The following is a 16,110-nucleotide window of genomic DNA, read 5'->3' as shown; positions in this document are numbered from 1 at the left end:
AGCCCCAAGAAGCCAACGAGCCCCAACAGTGCCAGGGTGTGGGGTGGGCTGGAGGGCTTCCCTGAGGAGGTGGCCGAGGGCGTAGGCATGTGCAAAGGCCAGGAGGCAGGAGGTGGACGGGGAGGGCTGGAAAAGACAGGTCCACGTGACAGTAAGAGGCGGCGGTACCCGTGGCCCCGGGAGAGGCTCACGGCTGCGCCAGCTCAGCGTGTTGGGCCTTGACACTCCTGGGACTGACTGAGACTGTCTAGTGACGTCAAATGATCCCTTCATTTTTTAAAATCCAAGAGTGACCAGAAAACCTGAGTTTCCACCCCCAGGCAGGGGAAGGACTCACTCCGCTTAATCCTCTCTATGTGAGCAGCGGGGAGCCCTAGGCCCGCCGGCACACACAGCCGAGACCCCACAGTGGCGCCACCAGGATGGGCGCGAGCTGCCGGCCTCCAGCCGGGGCCAGGCTCCACGCACTGGGGTCTCGCGCGCCCCACAGGGACAGCTGGGCCTGAGATTCCTGGATCTCAGGAGCAGAAAGGGCAGGGAAGTGACAGCAGCAAGAGGGCTGTGGAAGGTTCCGGAGCCACCTGGTGACCAGAGATAGCAGACCACACGTGCATACCACGCTCTCCTGGTGTTTACAGATGGCCTCTGAGTTCTGTGCAGTCCGCTCCGTCAGATCTCAAGAAAAGGGACGTGGAGAACTGCGGGACCCGACGAGGTCTCAGAAGCAGGGCAGGAGCCTCGACAGACGGAGACGCTTGGCACCTGGCGGGAGGGTGCCAGCCTGCACGCAGCCCAGCGCCTCACAAACGAGTTCGGGTCGGCACCACGGAGTTCTGTTCAGCCCCGTGTGTGCAGGGCGCTGGGCCGGGGCGGGGCGAGGCGGGCCGTGACAGAAGCCCACAGCCTGCGTCCTGGGACGTGGCCCTGTGGTCTGAGCCCTCAGCCGCTGCCGCGCGCCACTGTGTCAATGAGACATGTCGCTCAGGGACTCGGTGGCCTCATCCATGAAACCAGCTTCGGAACTGCCTTCCCGCCACAGCGCGATCGGAGGACGGAGGGAGGGAACATCCGGAAGTGCTCTGTGGCACCGCATCCCGCCAAGCGGCCACCGCGGTCCCCCTGGTCCCCCAGAGCCGGCCCCGTCCTCTGTGCGCTCGGCGGGGCTGGCAGAGCCCGGCGCGTGGGGGTGCGAGATTCTCCGGAGGGCAGGAGACGGGGCCCAGGCCGCAATGCCCAGACGAGGGGAGTCCTGGACGCTGGGACGCCGCCGTCCCCGAGGCTCTGACCGCGGCCAGCACGAGCCACCCTCTGCTCACCGCGACCCCACCCGCCAGGCGGCCGGGAGCCTCCTCAGAGCACCAACCGGCTGACATGTATCAGGGGTCAAACTCGCTGCTGTGGTCCGTTTCTAGATCACGCGAATTCCCAGAGCTCTGTCACCAAAGCCCCGTGACCCGTCTTCGAAGTCGGGGAACAGAGGGCGGCATGGTGGGCGGCGACCTGGCCGCACTCTCGTCCCTCCTGGTAAACGTCTCCTCTGGTTCACGCTTTCCTCACGCTCTGTGTGACGTGAGGGGCGACAGCCTCATCTTTGAGGACGCTCCTGTCTCAGTGCACCCTTCACGACACCCGAACGGGGCAGCGGCCACCGAGCAGGGCAGGAGGCCGACGTGCTCCGCGTCTGCTGGGAGCAGTGGGTGCCGAGACCCCCGCGGCGGCCTTGCCCTCAGGGACGCGCAGCGGACAAGCCCCCCCCAGACCTCAGACCCCACTGCGCGGCTCCCTTGCCATAAAAGAAAGACCCGCCCACTGTAGGCTGGTGACACTTCCAAAGGAAAGGGAACCACTCCGGGCTCAGTCAGGTCCACGGCTGGCCACCCGGGCTCCAGGCACCCCTGCGGGGAGGGACGGTGGCCTGGGGCCTTGCGAAGCTGGATCCTGGCCCCAGATCAGATCTTGGGCAAGTTTGAAACTCCCATGAGCCACGACCTCCTTACCTGACAGAGCTCCAGCCCGCCCCGCAGTCCTGGGGACCTCGACAATGGTGACGCCCCACAGAGACAGCAGCCCCTCCCGCAGTCCCGGGGCTCTCGACGACGCAGAAACCCCTGCACAGAAACAGCAGCAGGGGCCGCAGGCGGCCGGGCCCGTGCTCGCACGCACCTGGGGATGCTGGTGAGGTAGGTCATGACACTCTGGAACTCCTCGTCCGGGATCTCGCTGAAGGCCGGGTAGTCGGGGAAGGTGATGACCGGGCTCCCGTCCTGGCCCCGCCCACCTGGGGAGAGACCACAGCAGGCGTGAGTGCGGGCTCTGGCCCTGCGGCCGATCGTCCTCGCGCCTCGGATCACCGAGTGTTCCGGCTAAAACTGAGGAGCGTCTTGGCTGCGCGTAACGTTCGTCGTGGCAGAAACGCACGCCATGCAGATGGCCTCTGGGAATAAAACAGAGTGAGGCGGATCAGGGCAGTGCTACGCTGTGCGCCACCGAGGCGCGGCCGCCCCAGCGTTTCAACATGCTTCCTTCCACGCGCATTTGTACGTGCTTTTCTGCATAACCGAGATGCGTGCACAAGCCCGCACGCTTCTCCCTGACACCGCGAACTAATCCCCTCTGCACGCTTTATAAACGAGGTGCACGTCACTTAAATGCCACACCCTGTTCCGTGTAGGTGCGTGCCCTGATGCTTGCCTAATTGCAGTCTGTGGGCGCTGGGAGCTCCTCCAAGACTCCGCCTTCTACGCGGCCACCGGGCAGTCACGCAGGCCGGGCTCCAGCTCTGTCTGCCGGGGACGGCCACCGTCCCTGCCACGGTCCCCTTGGTGGGACAAGCCCATTCCTGCCCCGTGAGCCCAGGTCTGGCCTCGAGACCCCGCGGCTGCCCTCCCGGCCCAAGTCCTCACAGAGGTAGCGCCCTGTGTCCACCTCACGGCAGGTGGCCAAGCGCTGGTGGGCTGGCGCGCGGGACAGACGGCCGCGGGTGCCACTCAACAGCCTCACCGAGCAGACCCGGCGTGATGGTCCCAGGCACACGCGGCAGGACACGCACCACAGTGGCTCCCTCTGTCATCGCCTCCCCCGCTCCCGTACCTTCTAGAACTTCTGCTTCCAGGCTGGCCCGTCAGCCTCACTGCCCTCAGTGGACACAACGCGCCCTCTGCACCTGGGGGGCATTTCCGGTCCCTTCTTCACAGGAGCACGTCCCTCCTGACTGGGTCCCAACCCCCCTCGCGTGGGCTCCGCGCCGCCCGGCCTTCAGAGCTGAGCCCGCAGGGGCGTCCACGGCCCGCACCGGGACACGCCTGCCCCCGCTCAGTTCCGCCCTAAGTACCTTCTTCCCACCGAACCTCCTCAGCGCCTAGGGTCTCCCGACCTCTGCGCACCCCACAGCCGGAACAGCGCAGTCGCCGCTCACGCCACGGCCCCTCCGCACGCTCAGTTTTCACTTCCCCCTAGAACATTCCTCCGCCCCAAGGCGGAGCGGCGGGAGGCGCACACTGCGCCGTTGTCTGTGCCGCCTGGTGTGTGTGCACGGCCTGCCCTCGGACGGGGCTGAGACGGGGCTCAGAGCCCTCTGGGGTGCGGCGCCTGCAGTGATGGTCAGGGGGCTGCGGCAAATGTTCCGGGTAACTGGAGGCAAGAGCCTCCGCCAGACAGCATGGGCAGCTCCCGTGCACCACCAACCCGCTTCAGAAACGGTGATCCGGGACCAGAGCGCCTGGGGAGCCGAGGGCCCACGCTGACCCCCCAGGACACGCTGGCTGCGGACGTGGTGTCCGAGCTGGGGCGCGGCCGAGAATGAGCCCAGCCCCGGTGGCACCTGCGTGCTGGTGGGAAGGACACGCACCACACAGACGGGGACACGACGCCACAGGAACAGGTGGGGCGTGGGCGGGGGCCGAGGTGAGGAAGAGCAAATGGGGCAGAGGGCGCAGGGCGGACCCCGGTGCCGGCCCAGGAGTGAGGGCGGCGGCTGGGAGGGACCCTGGGGTGGGGACCGAGCCCGAGAGCCCTCGCTGTCCCTGCGGGGGCCGCCCCGAGGGCAGCGGGAAGGCATCGTGTGCACGGTTTTTTCTGAATTGGTCGTGGCAGGCGGATGTGTGCAGGCAAGAGCGGTGTGCACACAGCGCTGAGGGCTGTGGCAGCTGCCCTGGCCACACGAGAGCCACGCTGGGCCGCTGCGTGGGGTGGGTGCCACGTCCACAGGTGTGTGCGGCAGCTGCAGGTGTGGCGGGTGCAGGGCTCCAGGCCGCCGCTGACGGGGCAGGGCCTGGGCGGAGGGGCGGCCAGGGTGGCTGAGGACAGAGCCCAGAGGCCAGACCGTGCCCGGGAAGAGGACCCGGAGCCCCGCCCTGCTCTGCACCCACTCTCGCCTGCTGTGGGAAGGCCCCCGTGTCAGGAGCGCAGGGCCGTGTCCTCGTCAGGACCCTGTCCCGCGTCCGCCGCTCTTTCCGGCGGCCGCCGACCCGAGGCAGCCACCTCGGCCGCCTGCTCAGAGAGCCACCGAGGCTCCTCAGGTCAGAGCCCGGCAGGCCGGACGGCTCCGTGCGACCGTTCCCGGTTCCAGCTGCGGCTGGGGCCGCGCAAGGCTGGGCAGCTTCAGGCTGGCCGCAGACCACCCCCTCCCCCACTGCCCAGCCCCGGGACTCACCTGACAGGTACGCGAAGCGCTTCCTCAGCTGGTCCTGGATGTCAGCAGCGCAGAGCGGGACGATGTCCTGGTGCATGATTTCATCTGCGGGAGAAAGCGCACGGTCATCCGGGGAAGCCGCCTTGGGCCCGCAGGTGCCCAGCCGGAACCGCCCCACACAGAGCCGGCGCCTCGCCACAGCGAAGGGAGTGTTCACGTGCCCGGAAAGGGTCCCTGCAGTGTCCAGCACGTGCGAGCCTGTGCTTTCAGTAAACAAGCTGCGTGCTGAGCGATTCACCGTCCATGTTTAAATGTGATGTGTGTAAGGGGCACGGAGGGAGGGAGGGACGCACACGCACACACACATGCACGCACACGCGGGCAGAGGGGAGATTCCAGGAAAGCAGCGGGGCTGGGACCTGCCTCATGAGATGGACAAACACGCGTCGGTCTCTGCGTCCCGCCCTCGCCCTGGAAGAGGCCCTACAGTGCCTGGCGCGCACCTGCCGCCGTGCGCGGAGCCGCCGGCCCCGGGAGGACCCGGCCCTGCACACGCACCGGGTGCCCTGGGCTCTGCGCCAGGTCTGGGCTCACACTCTGCTCACCCCGAGGAGCCAAGGGGCCACGGGGCGCCGTGTCTGTGAACACGGCAGGACGGCGGGCAGCTCTAGCACCTGCCCGCGTGGCTCTACATGCAGCGCTCTGGACCTGCACCGCCGGCCACGGGGGACGTCGCGGGAATCAGGAAGGGCTGGCGAGACGCGCCCAGGGAGCCCGCGGCCTCGCCCAGACCGGCCGGCGCTGCATCAGAGGGGCAGGGGGTGCGGGGCTCGGCCAGGTCACGGGCAGCCGACGTGCTCATGTCCCGGGGACTTTCGAGTTTCCGAATCAATCCTAGACTGTCACACGTGATTTCAAGCCATGCTCCCGTCGCACAGCAACGAGTACAGTCTGCGTGTCAACACGCTTGCTCTCTGCAAGGCTCGGGACTCACGCAGACCCGAGATGGCTCACGGTCACTTCTCGTACACCTGGAAGACCCAGGCCACACGTAGCCGGAAGACATGTGTCACGGACACAGTTTACCTCAAACATTCTAATGCAGGCAGCAAGATACCGTCCACATGGCACCACCCTTCAAACCTGCTCTTCTGGCCCGGCAAACACGCCGGCGGCTCAGCCGGGCACACAGCTGCACCCACGCCCGGGGCGTGCCGTCTGCGCACCTGCCAACTGTCGGGTGGGACTCAGCAGACGCCTTGGTGCTGGCGCGGACGCAGCCAGATGCCAGGCAGCGCCTCGGACCGCAGGCGCCTCCAGGGTAGTGCAGGCCGTGGGAGAAAGACAAGGTTAGGAACGACCACCCCAAGAAAGTGTGAAATATTTTTAAATTCCAGGCGAGGTGATCTGTGGCTTGCACACAGCCCATCGGCCGGGACGGTAGGTGCAGCGGGCGCGGTGGCCCGGACTGCGCTGGGCGTTCAGAACGCGCGTCGTGTCCGCCTCTTCCCCACGGGAGCAGCCGCAGCTCGAGCGTGAGCCCTGCGGTCTCTCTCAGCCTCTGCGGACCCAGCAGAAGCACAGCACTGGGACGCAGGCCACCGGGGAAGGGGCTTCCCGAGCGAGTGACCCGTTCTGGGGGCAGAGACAAGACCAAGGACGCTGTGAGCTGGCAAGTTCCTCCCCACGCGACGGTCTGGGCGGCAGGGCCACCGAGGTCAGGGATGGGCTGTGAGGTACGGGGCTGGCCGAGGCGTGGCGGCACCCACCGTGGTCCTGACGCTGCCCGTCCACAGACGCCGGCCACCCGCTGGTGTCGAGGTGTCTGTCACGGAGATTCCCGCATCGATTCTCGAACCTTGCTCTGCTGGCCCTGTCTGGCAGCGTCCTCGGGACGCCTGCACCTTGGGGGCACCTGCTCCAGCCCCGCTCACCCCAGGATTAGCGACACGTGAACATCACCCGTCGTCCGCCACTTCCTGTGACACAGTGGTCCTTGCACACATGAAGCTGGTTCCATCGAAGGACGCCCCCGGGGGCCCCGTGCTGGGCAGCCGCACGGCCCCATCGTCCTCGTGTGGCCGCGGTCCTCCAGCCCCTCTGTGGGGCCTTCCTGTCCTGTGGGCCAGCCTGACCTCACGCTGCCTCCTCGAGGGCGAGCTCACCCCGCCTGCGGCTGCAGCGACCACGCCCAGGCTCCCCGTCCTCTGCCCGGGCGGGCCCAGCGGCTCCCCTGTGGGAGCTCGGAGCCTCGTGTGGGAGGAGGGAGTGGCGCCGGGGAGAGGCTGGGTCCCTCACTCCTCCCGCTGGTCCTGGTCTCTGCCTCCGCAGGCCTGCGGGTGGCCCCCGACGGCCCTGCCGCAGCAGCGTCGTTTCCCGCCGTGCTTCCCGCGAGCGAATCCTACATGCCGTGCTTTAGACGAGCGCCTCGCTGGAGGTTCGAGAAGCAGGACCACGCCGTCCACAGAGTGTGACGGGAAACTGCGCACAGCCAAATACACAAAACACACTCTCCAAAATTCACGCTGTCGCTGGCCTCGTGAACTGTGGACGAGGCCTCCTTCCGACCACGTCCGAGCAATGGCTGTCCGCCGTTGCGCAGCCGCCTGCGCAGGCCAGGCTGGACCGTGGCGGGCACGGGCTCTCCGTCCACTCACATTTAAGTTTTCACCCTGCTTTTCACACTCGGCGTGGACTCTCCCAAGAATGACGGACCATTCTGCACACGAGGATGACGGTTTTTTTTAAGGTCGTCTTCCAACCTACTTGGTTTTGCAGCCGTAAGACTAAGAAATGCATCAAAGCACCGCGCTGTCGCGGCGGGTTCAGGACACGGGTCCCTGCGCAGCCCCCGCGAGGTCAGTGGAATAGCAGCGCCGCCCCCCGGACACGCACTTCCACACTCACTAGCAGACCCCATCCACCGCGACTGCCGATCAGACCGCTGCTGGATCAGCAGGACCCCTCAAGTGCGAGACGCAGAAATGACGCCTGCGTCGGCAAGAAGCTCGGAGAGTCCCCATGGCTCTCCCCGGGAGGAGCAAGATGAGCTCACGGTCGTCGACTGGGGAGACGCAGAGGCCTCTCCACGTAGTTCCATGGCGCCCGGCACCCACTAGGCTTCCTCAGACCACCCCGGACCGCCCCGCACTCCGGCTGCCCTGGTCTGGCCAGGGGTCTGGGGCTCAGGCTTCCCTGTGGGGTCGGCCCGGCCCGGCCTGGGCTCTGCCGCAGCGTCAAGCAGACACTCGGCCTGACGGTTTCGGTGGAGCCAGCAGCCAGGAGGCGTCTCTGGTCCCTGCGCGATCACAGCGACCGTCAGCGCCGAGGCCAAGGGAGGACCCGTTCTGGGGGGCGGTGGCTCATGCCCACTGAAGTGTGTCTGCGGTTTGGTTTTTAAGGAAAACATTTCGGTTCGGCCCGGGGCTCTGGCACAGTAACCCTGAGACGTCGCCTCCCTCGTCCCTTCCTGGGCCCTCCGTGGTCAGATGCCGCGTGATACCGACCCGGCCCCGCTGTCCCTGCCGCGGCAGATGGCGGGCGTGTGCGCGAAACGGAAACAGCCCTGCGCTCTCACGTACTCTTGTTGTCCTGGATGAGACAGCTATTTTTCATTAAAAAATGCTTCTAACGGTACCATAATGGGTTATCATCATTATTTTTACGTCAGTTAATGTGTTCACATTCCTCAGTTGTAATTTGAACATGGAAAACACCCCAACACAGATATTCGGGAGTCCCTGTGTGACCCTAAGTTTTAGGAGAGTAAAGGGGCCCGAGAGACTCTGTCCGGAGGGCCGTGGAGGCCGGGTCCCCCAGAGCTCGGAGACCCTGGCCGGCGGCCCCTCCCCTGCGGTCCCTGCCTGGCCTGCAGCGAGTGTGCAGCCTGCGCCTGGTTTAACCACCTCACGGTGTAGCCCTGCGGGACCCTGGGTGCTGGGAGGGCAAGAGTGTTGTGCACAGCTGCTCAGGGCGTGCACTGCTCAAGGACAGCTGAGCGGGCAGGTGGGCAGGGCTAGCTGGTCCCCCAGCAGGGAGCATTCTCACCACCACAGACCCCGAGGGTCTTTAACATCTCAGGGTCACCCCAAGCTCCAGGGACAAAGGCCAGCCCTGGCTGAGTCTGCGGGTCCACAAGTCTCTTCCCGCTTCCTGGGGCACCTGCTCTCTGTGCCTCCACCTCCCAACGCCGTCCTCCTCGGCCCGCCCCGCCCTGCTGGAGGGGAACGCTTCAGCCGCCACATCCGGAGCAGGTGGCTGTCCGGGGAAGTGCGTGCAGGGAGGGAGGCCCGGCCGGGGTAGACAGGACCGCCCTGTCCTCGGCGGGAAGGGGGGCAGGCCAGAGGACAGGGGCCGTGTCTTGGAGCACGGTCACTGGGTTTAGTCTTCAGACGGGCCCACAAGGGAGGAAAACTCACGCAGCCCACACCTGGGAGTTCTTTCAAGGTTGCGACTCTACAGGAACGAGGACAGGCACAGTGAGGCAGGACGCGCATGGTGGTGCCCGCAGGACCCGGGGCTCTGCACAAAGCTGCTCCTTGAACTCACCCAAAGGGCGCCGAGAGTCAAAAGTAGAGCCCAGCGCTGGTGCAGGGCTGACCGGGGGAAGGCCAGGGCTCGAAGGATGATTCTGTCCCCTTTCCTGTGTCCCGAGGAGAGCTGTGGGCGTCCGGGGGCAAGACCGCCCTCGACACAGCCGCCCGCGCCCACTCACGCTGCAGTCTTCACGGCCTCACAGTCCAGCCCCGTGACCCGGGCAGGAGAGCTGCCTGCAGCGCAGAGCCAGCCCGCGGTGAGGAGGGACGCTCCGTCCCGCACTCTCAGGTTCAGGAGCGCGGTCCTGGGCTGGAGCCAGGTCCCCGCTGGGCTCGCTGTCACTCTCTCGACATGCAAACGGGATGAGCCGCCCACATCCCGCTCCTGTGGGAGGGATGGGGCCGCAGAGGGAGAGGTGGGCCGTGCACCGGCATCCCCAGGTGCAGAAATCACGTCGCTGGGGAGTGGGCTCCGCCTCCCACCGGGTGCTGGCCAGGAAGGGAGCCGGGGAAGCAGCGGGAAGGAGCGGGTGCTGGGAAGACCGTGGAGACCCCCAGGGCCTCGGACAACCGCGCTCTTCCCCTTCAGAGCTCAGATCTGGGGTTGTCAAAGCGAGTGACCGGGCCCGACAGAGCAGGCGACACGTCCCGGACACGCCCTCATGTGGGCGACAGTGAGTGGGTCCCTCGGGTGCTGGCGAGGCTGGCACTCTGTGCGGAGCCTCCGCAGAAGGCTGGCCCGAGAGCGCGGCTCGCTGCCTTCTCCGCAACTCCCCGGCCAGCTTTCGGGTCTCCTGCGCCCGGCCCGGATTCTGCACTTGTGATGTTCTGGGGCAGCGGGTCTCGGCTGGCTTTTAGGGACCAGGAACAGGTACGGCCTACACGTCACACGCATGCACACACATGCACTCACACACACACTGCGCGTGGCCCCTGCCATCGGGAAATGAGGGAGGTTCCTCCGACGGCGTCTCCTTCTCTCGTCCTCCCAGAGCAATCGCTTATCCACATGAAAGCAGAACAACTCAGAGACCCAGGAGGTCAACACAAGGGCCCGGCATCGACAGGACAGAGCGCGCTCTCAGGACGCGTGAGCGAGCAATGGGGGGCTGGGGGCTCCGCACACGCGCCCATGCCAGCTCCTGGCAGGCCAGCGGCCCTCTGGGACTCTTCCCTAAGACGGAGACACGTACGTTTTGTCCCACTTTCTGAGAACCAGGAATTCTATGAACCAAAAACAAACAAGAAGTTACATCATCCTTCAACAAAAACTCATCCTGGACAAACAGACAATAACATGCATGCGGCGGGCGGTGGCCTGGCTCGCGGGGGCAGGGGGAGAGCCGCCACCTGCAGCCACAGACGCGGCGCGGCGCACACGGTCAGTCGGCTGCAGCTCGAGGGCTCAGATGAGCAATATAGGCCGAGCCGACCAAAACCACCAGTGTGTGCGTGAGACAGAGACAGAGACACAGAGACACAGAGACAGAGACATAGAGACAGAGACACAGAGACAGAGACACAGAGACAGAAAGAGACAGAGACAGAGACATAGAGACAGAGACACAGAGACAGAGACACAGAGACAGAAAGAGACAGAGACAGAAACAGAGACACAGAAAGAGACATAGAGAGACACAGACACACAGAGAGAGGTGGGTGTGGAGCGTGGCTGGCGGGGTCCCTGCGTGCTTGTGGGCCTCGTTAACTCAGCGGGGATGGAGAAGGCTGACCCAGGTGAGACCCGCACTCACAGTTGCATCTCAGCCCCAGCCCTGGACCCCGAGCCCAGACTCAGGACCCAGCTGGTCTCACACATGGAGCCGCCCCGTCCGACCTGGCGCAGATCCCAACGTGGGGCCAGGCACCGGCTTCTCCCCAGCCTCCCCGACCTTCCGGCTTGAGCTGGAAGCGCCCACCTCCTCCTGTGCCTCTCGGACCTACAGGACAGAGGGAGGGCGCTTTGCTGGTAAACAGCAGGTGCCAATGCACAGGAGACACCCAGTCACCCAACCTCCGATGCCCACACGGAACTGCCCCACCCTCGGCGCATTCCACAGTCTTCTACGGGAAGATCTGCTACGGCCGTGCCTACAACTCTGTCTTCACAAATCTAACAGAACGTGTTTTTTGGGGTTGGTAGGAAAAAAGCAAATTGTTTCTAGAGAGTGAAGAAAAGCCTCCAACCCTCAATTACGCCAAACTCCCTTGGGACATTTATTTGAGAGACCATTTGTCTGAAAAATAAAGTATACGTTAGAAAAACACGAATTTGTTAAGGGAAAGTTAACACTCGTATCTACTTAGGAAAGCAAACAACCACCTAAGAGGGTCACAGCACGTATGGCTGAAGACTTCCACCCCCAATCCTCCCGTGATGAAACACGCGTGGGGTGGGGCGGATTCCCAGTGGTGCCACGCGCCGTGGAACCCCTAACGCGCAGCCAACAGCCGCGCTCCCAGAGAGCGTCGCCGCGGGGCCTTTGCTCGGACTGTTCACAGTGTCGCATGTCGCTGCCGACGTCAGAGACGGAACCAAATCCTCCTGACACGCAAGGGGTTGTGCTCCAAGTGTAAAAATGAACAATGAGATTTTCATCGGGGCCCAAACGTCCGCAGCCCCCGAATCTCATCCGCTGTGGGAATTCATTTAATCAGCCACTTACCACACCCTCAGTTCTTCATTTTAAAACTGGAAACTTTGGGTGTTTATTTGTTGCCACCGATAACTATGGTTTGAGCCATTAAAATTCACAAAAATACTTATTTCGTGAATTATTCATCAATACTTGGCAGAAGCACCCGCTGGAAAATGTCATGATGACAGATTACTCCAGACACGTTCTCTTCCGTTCTCACCAACACACCAGCGAGCCCCACACAGCCCGGGCCCTGGCTGAGGTCCTTCCTCTGGGGGCCTTCGTCCCACAGCCCGGGTCGGTCACGCGGGGCCAGTGCCACCTTGGAACCACCCGCCTCCTGACAGAGGCAGCCGAGCTGCCACACGAGCCCCCACAGGCCACCCCGGGGCGCGGCTGGCTTCAGACACATGCTCCAGCAGTCCAGTCCCGAGTGCTCCTCTCCCGCCGCCACGCACGGGCCAGCTGTGGGGACAGTGCCGGCCGGTGTCCCCGAGAGGGAGGAGCTGCAGCCCCGGTCGCCAGCCAGACCCTGGTGCCATCCTCATCTGCCAACACGGCGTGTCTGTGACCAGCCCTGAACAAAGGAGCCAGCGGAAGTCCACATCCCGCCTTCCGAGACAAGCGCGGCGACTGCCACCTACGTTCCAAGAGCAGACACAGCCTGTGCCGCTCCGGAGGGGCACCAGGGCAGGGGCCGTGGCCCCAAACCGCCAGGGCCCACCAGGGTGACGCCCTGCATACACCTTCTGCCCTGAAGGAGCAGGAACACGGCCAGCGCCGCCTCTGAGCCTGCTCTGGAATTCCCAGCATCCGTGTGGATTTGGGGCACCAGCCCCAGCACCCGGCCCTGACACGCCAAGGGCACCAGAACGTCTCCCGGCCTCTCGGTCCACGCGCATTGTCACCCAGCGACGTCGCCACCGCAAGCACCATGAGCTCCCGGTAAGCGAGGACCCGCCGCACCAGACGCACCTGCGCTTGTCTTCAGGAGAAGCCACAGAGCCTCGATGTCCCGGGACAGCAGGGAGACCAGGCTTAAGGTCATGCTGCCACCGCCGGCCGGGTCAGGAGCCCACCGCCCGCCTCCCGGAACGCCCTCCCAGGGCACACAAAGGAAGCCGGCACAGCACCATCTTGGCTGAGAGCGGCAACGCCACACCTCCCTGCGCTGGCTGCGCAGCCCGGGTCTGCAGGGCCGCCGCCGCCGCTCCTCCTGGGGCCTGGATCCACTGTCCCCGATTAAGGAGCCGGATCGGCTCCCTTACCCTGTCACAGGCAGCTTAACTCCTGAGATCCTGCTGGCAGCTGAGCCGCTGCTGGCCGCAGCTCAGGTTCCTGGTGTCGCCTGTCCAGACCCTCCCTGCAGGGGCCCCACACTAAGCCGGGTCCGGTCCACTGACCGGGGGACCTGAGCCTGCAGGGGCCGTGCTCAGCCGGGTCCCGTCCACAGACAGGGGTACCTGAGCCTACAAGCACAAGCCGCCACGGTTCCGCTGCCCGGTAGGGGCATGGGCCTCCACTCTCGGAGACAAACCCCTGTGAGGCTGGGCGAGCAGTCTCTGCACCGAGACAGCAGCTACTTCTGCTGCTCTGCTGGGCCCCGGCACCAAGGCCCCCTGAAAGCAGGCGGTTCACGAGCCCACCCCACTGAGTGCACAGGAAATACACGGAAATACACAGCTCTCCGCGGCTCCCACAGGCGGGACTCGGTGGGCGAAGCCAGGCCACTCATGGCCAGTCCCAGCTCCGCGGCCTGCTGTGACCCGGGCAAGACACTTCCCACTGCCCGACACCGTTGTTCCTCAGCCATAAGCCGCTGAGCGATGAGAGGGGAGGACACGACACTCAGAGCTCCAGGCCCCGCCCCGGGAGACGCTGGCCAGCCTCGAATCTTTCCCAGGACCAAGAGTCCAGCTCCCGCCATGTGTGTGTACCCTGAGGGGGACGCCTGGAACCGAGGCCGCTACGCCCTCTTCGGAGCAGCACCTCACCGCCCGCCCAGCTGCAGGGCCAGCTCCCCGGCCTCTCCCTCTCGGCCTCCCGCGCCCAGGCTGCGTGTGGGTCACAGTCAAGCTGCCCGCCCTGTGCGCTGGGCCTCGGGCTGGCCACACGACAGGAGCTGACCCCGGGCCGGGGCCTCCAGGGCACTGCGGCCCTTCTCTAACCCTGGTCTCCGCCCCACCGTTTATTCGATGGATCGCGCTCTCCCCATCGGCACCCCCAGCCTCCCCATCGGCATCTGCAGGCGCGACCTTCACACCAGCAGCCCGCGGGCCTGAGCCGCCAAGGGCCCCGGGGCAAGTCAGTGCGGCTGAGTCCAGTGTCTCCTCACTTCCCGCCTCCAAAGCCCCCAGACTCAACCCGCCCCCTCTGCTTGGAGCCACGGCCCCTCCCCGAGCACTGGCGGGACACCATGGGCCGTGGCGCGTGGAAGGGGGCACAGACAGCGAAGAAAGGACCACACCCCGAGAAGGACGTCCTCACTCGGAAGGGTCTCGGTTTCGAAGCCCAGAAACGGCAAGAGGAACGGGGGCTCCTCTCGGAAGGCGGCACCTGTGGCACGAGGAGGGCCTTTCTGATAGACACGAGGATCCCGCGAAGGCGCCTGGCAGCTGCGGGGCGCGTGGCAGAAAGACATCCTCAGAGTGGACGGAGGTCGTGCCTCCCCGCTACTCGGGCCAACAGCGCTGTACACGGACCCAGGCCAGGCCCCCACGCTGTCCCCGCTGGCGTCCCCCTGACGGTGCTGCTCCTCTCCTCGGCTCGGCCCACAGGCCGTGCCTGAGACGCACACGCGGCCTCTGAGGGCCACTCTCCCGTGAACACCGTCACCCTAAGAAGCCGGCCTGGAGTTTAAGCAGGAAAGCTGCCCTGGTCTGCAGGGTTTTCTCTGACGTGTGCCTGATGCGGTTCAGGCGCCGCAGACACAGAGAGGTGCCAGGCGGGCCCAGCGTCCGCTGCATAGACCAGGACGGACATTCTAAAAACACGGCTGTGCGATTTTCATCACAGGCCACGTGCCACGGAGGGTCACGAGAAAAACACTTTGAAGACAAACCCTAGTTACCCATGGCTCAGCCTGGCTACTCGCCGCTCAGCCCACACCGCCACGGCGCTGTCCACGGGCCTCACGTTCTGTGCCATCTGCCAGTCTGTGGCGTGCGTCAGCCTCCCCCAGGACGGACCCGGCTGTGACTGTGGGTCACGGGATGTCCAGAACCGTGCAGACGGCTCCCTCCTCTGCAGCCCCCACGGGCCCGAGCGTGGTGGTGTCTGGGCCCACGGGGCCTGCGTGGCTCTGCTCACAGGGAGGTGCCATGCACACGCTGCGTCCCCAACACCTGTGGGGAATCAGGAGAAATGTGAGGTCCGAGGGGCAGAGACCCGAAAGGGCCGCAGAAGACAGCGCCCCGCAGCGGGCTTGGGCCTGCGGCACTGCCTCGTGGGCCAGCCGAGTGGACGGGAACAGCTTCCTGGCTGGGAATTTACCTGTCCCAGAGAGGTGTCACGTTCCACTGGGACAGCCCCACTTCTCCCCCGCCAGGGCCGGCTCGTTTATCTGAGGAAGTGCAGCATTCTTGGCCCAAATGGGCAACGTCTGGCACACGGCATAAGCAATGTCGTATTTTAAACAAGGAGAAGGTTTAAGAGAAGGTGATCCAGCCCAGAACCGCAGGAGGGAGTCAGGCCAGGCTGCACCCCCTCCCTCCCCCGCAAGCCTGCCCCACGCTGGGCCATCCCGCCACGGCTGACACCACGCGGCTTCACTTTTTTCCTCTCTTCCAGCCCCAGATTCCTGCTGCCTGCTGCAGACAGAGCAGCCCCTCCCTAAGTGCACAGGCCGGACGAGGCCTCTGGACACACCTGCCTGCAGCGCTGATCAAACACAGAGAAGTGAAACCCTCTGGTCCAGGCTGCAGGGCTGAGACCAGCTTTCCCCTGGCGAGGCGGGAGGGAGCTCGCGCTACCCTGAGCTGGTTTCTGTCCGGTTTCCAAATCATAAAAGCCGTTCTGGGCACCTGAATGTGCAGCCCCGAGACAGTGGCCCCTGAAGTGACACCCACAGCAGGACAGAATCCATCCCTCGCCCAGCACCGGTGGTGCAGCGGGAACGTCCACACTGCCCAGGCGAGGCCGAGCCCATGTGACACACGAGGCCAGGCCGAGTCCACACTGCCCAGGCCAGGCCGAGCCCACGCCACACACGCGAGGCCAGGCCGAGCCCACGCGACATACAAGGCCAGGCCGAGCCCACGCCGCACACGAGGCCAGGCCGAGTCCACACTGCCCAGGCCAGGCCGAG

At 65.3% G+C, this 16,110-nt stretch overlaps 1 protein-coding gene across 1 annotated transcript in view; it reads right to left on the bottom strand.

The window, feature by feature from the left end:
* LOC105826226 (guanine nucleotide exchange factor DBS-like) overlaps positions 1-16,110 on the bottom strand; it is a gene marked incomplete at its 3' end in the record, with an annotated part of 50,205 nt that overhangs the window by 15,043 nt on the left and 19,052 nt on the right. Inside the window, exons 2-4 of the mRNA XM_012664169.1 lie at positions 4,652-4,735; positions 2,164-2,278; positions 1,998-2,108 (exon numbers count right to left, since the gene is read on the bottom strand). Of these exons, the coding sequence (XP_012519623.1) occupies positions 1,998-2,108; positions 2,164-2,278; positions 4,652-4,735 (310 nt within the window). The remainder of the gene's footprint in view (positions 1-1,997; positions 2,109-2,163; positions 2,279-4,651; positions 4,736-16,110) is intronic.

Source organism: Propithecus coquereli, unplaced genomic scaffold (genome assembly GCF_000956105.1).
Source record: "Propithecus coquereli isolate 6110/MARCELLA unplaced genomic scaffold, Pcoq_1.0 Scaffold867, whole genome shotgun sequence".
In the NCBI taxonomy this organism is placed as follows: domain Eukaryota; kingdom Metazoa; phylum Chordata; class Mammalia; order Primates; family Indriidae; genus Propithecus; species Propithecus coquereli.
Note: the sequence above shows the minus strand (reverse complement) of the source record. Positions and strands in the feature narration are given on the sequence as shown.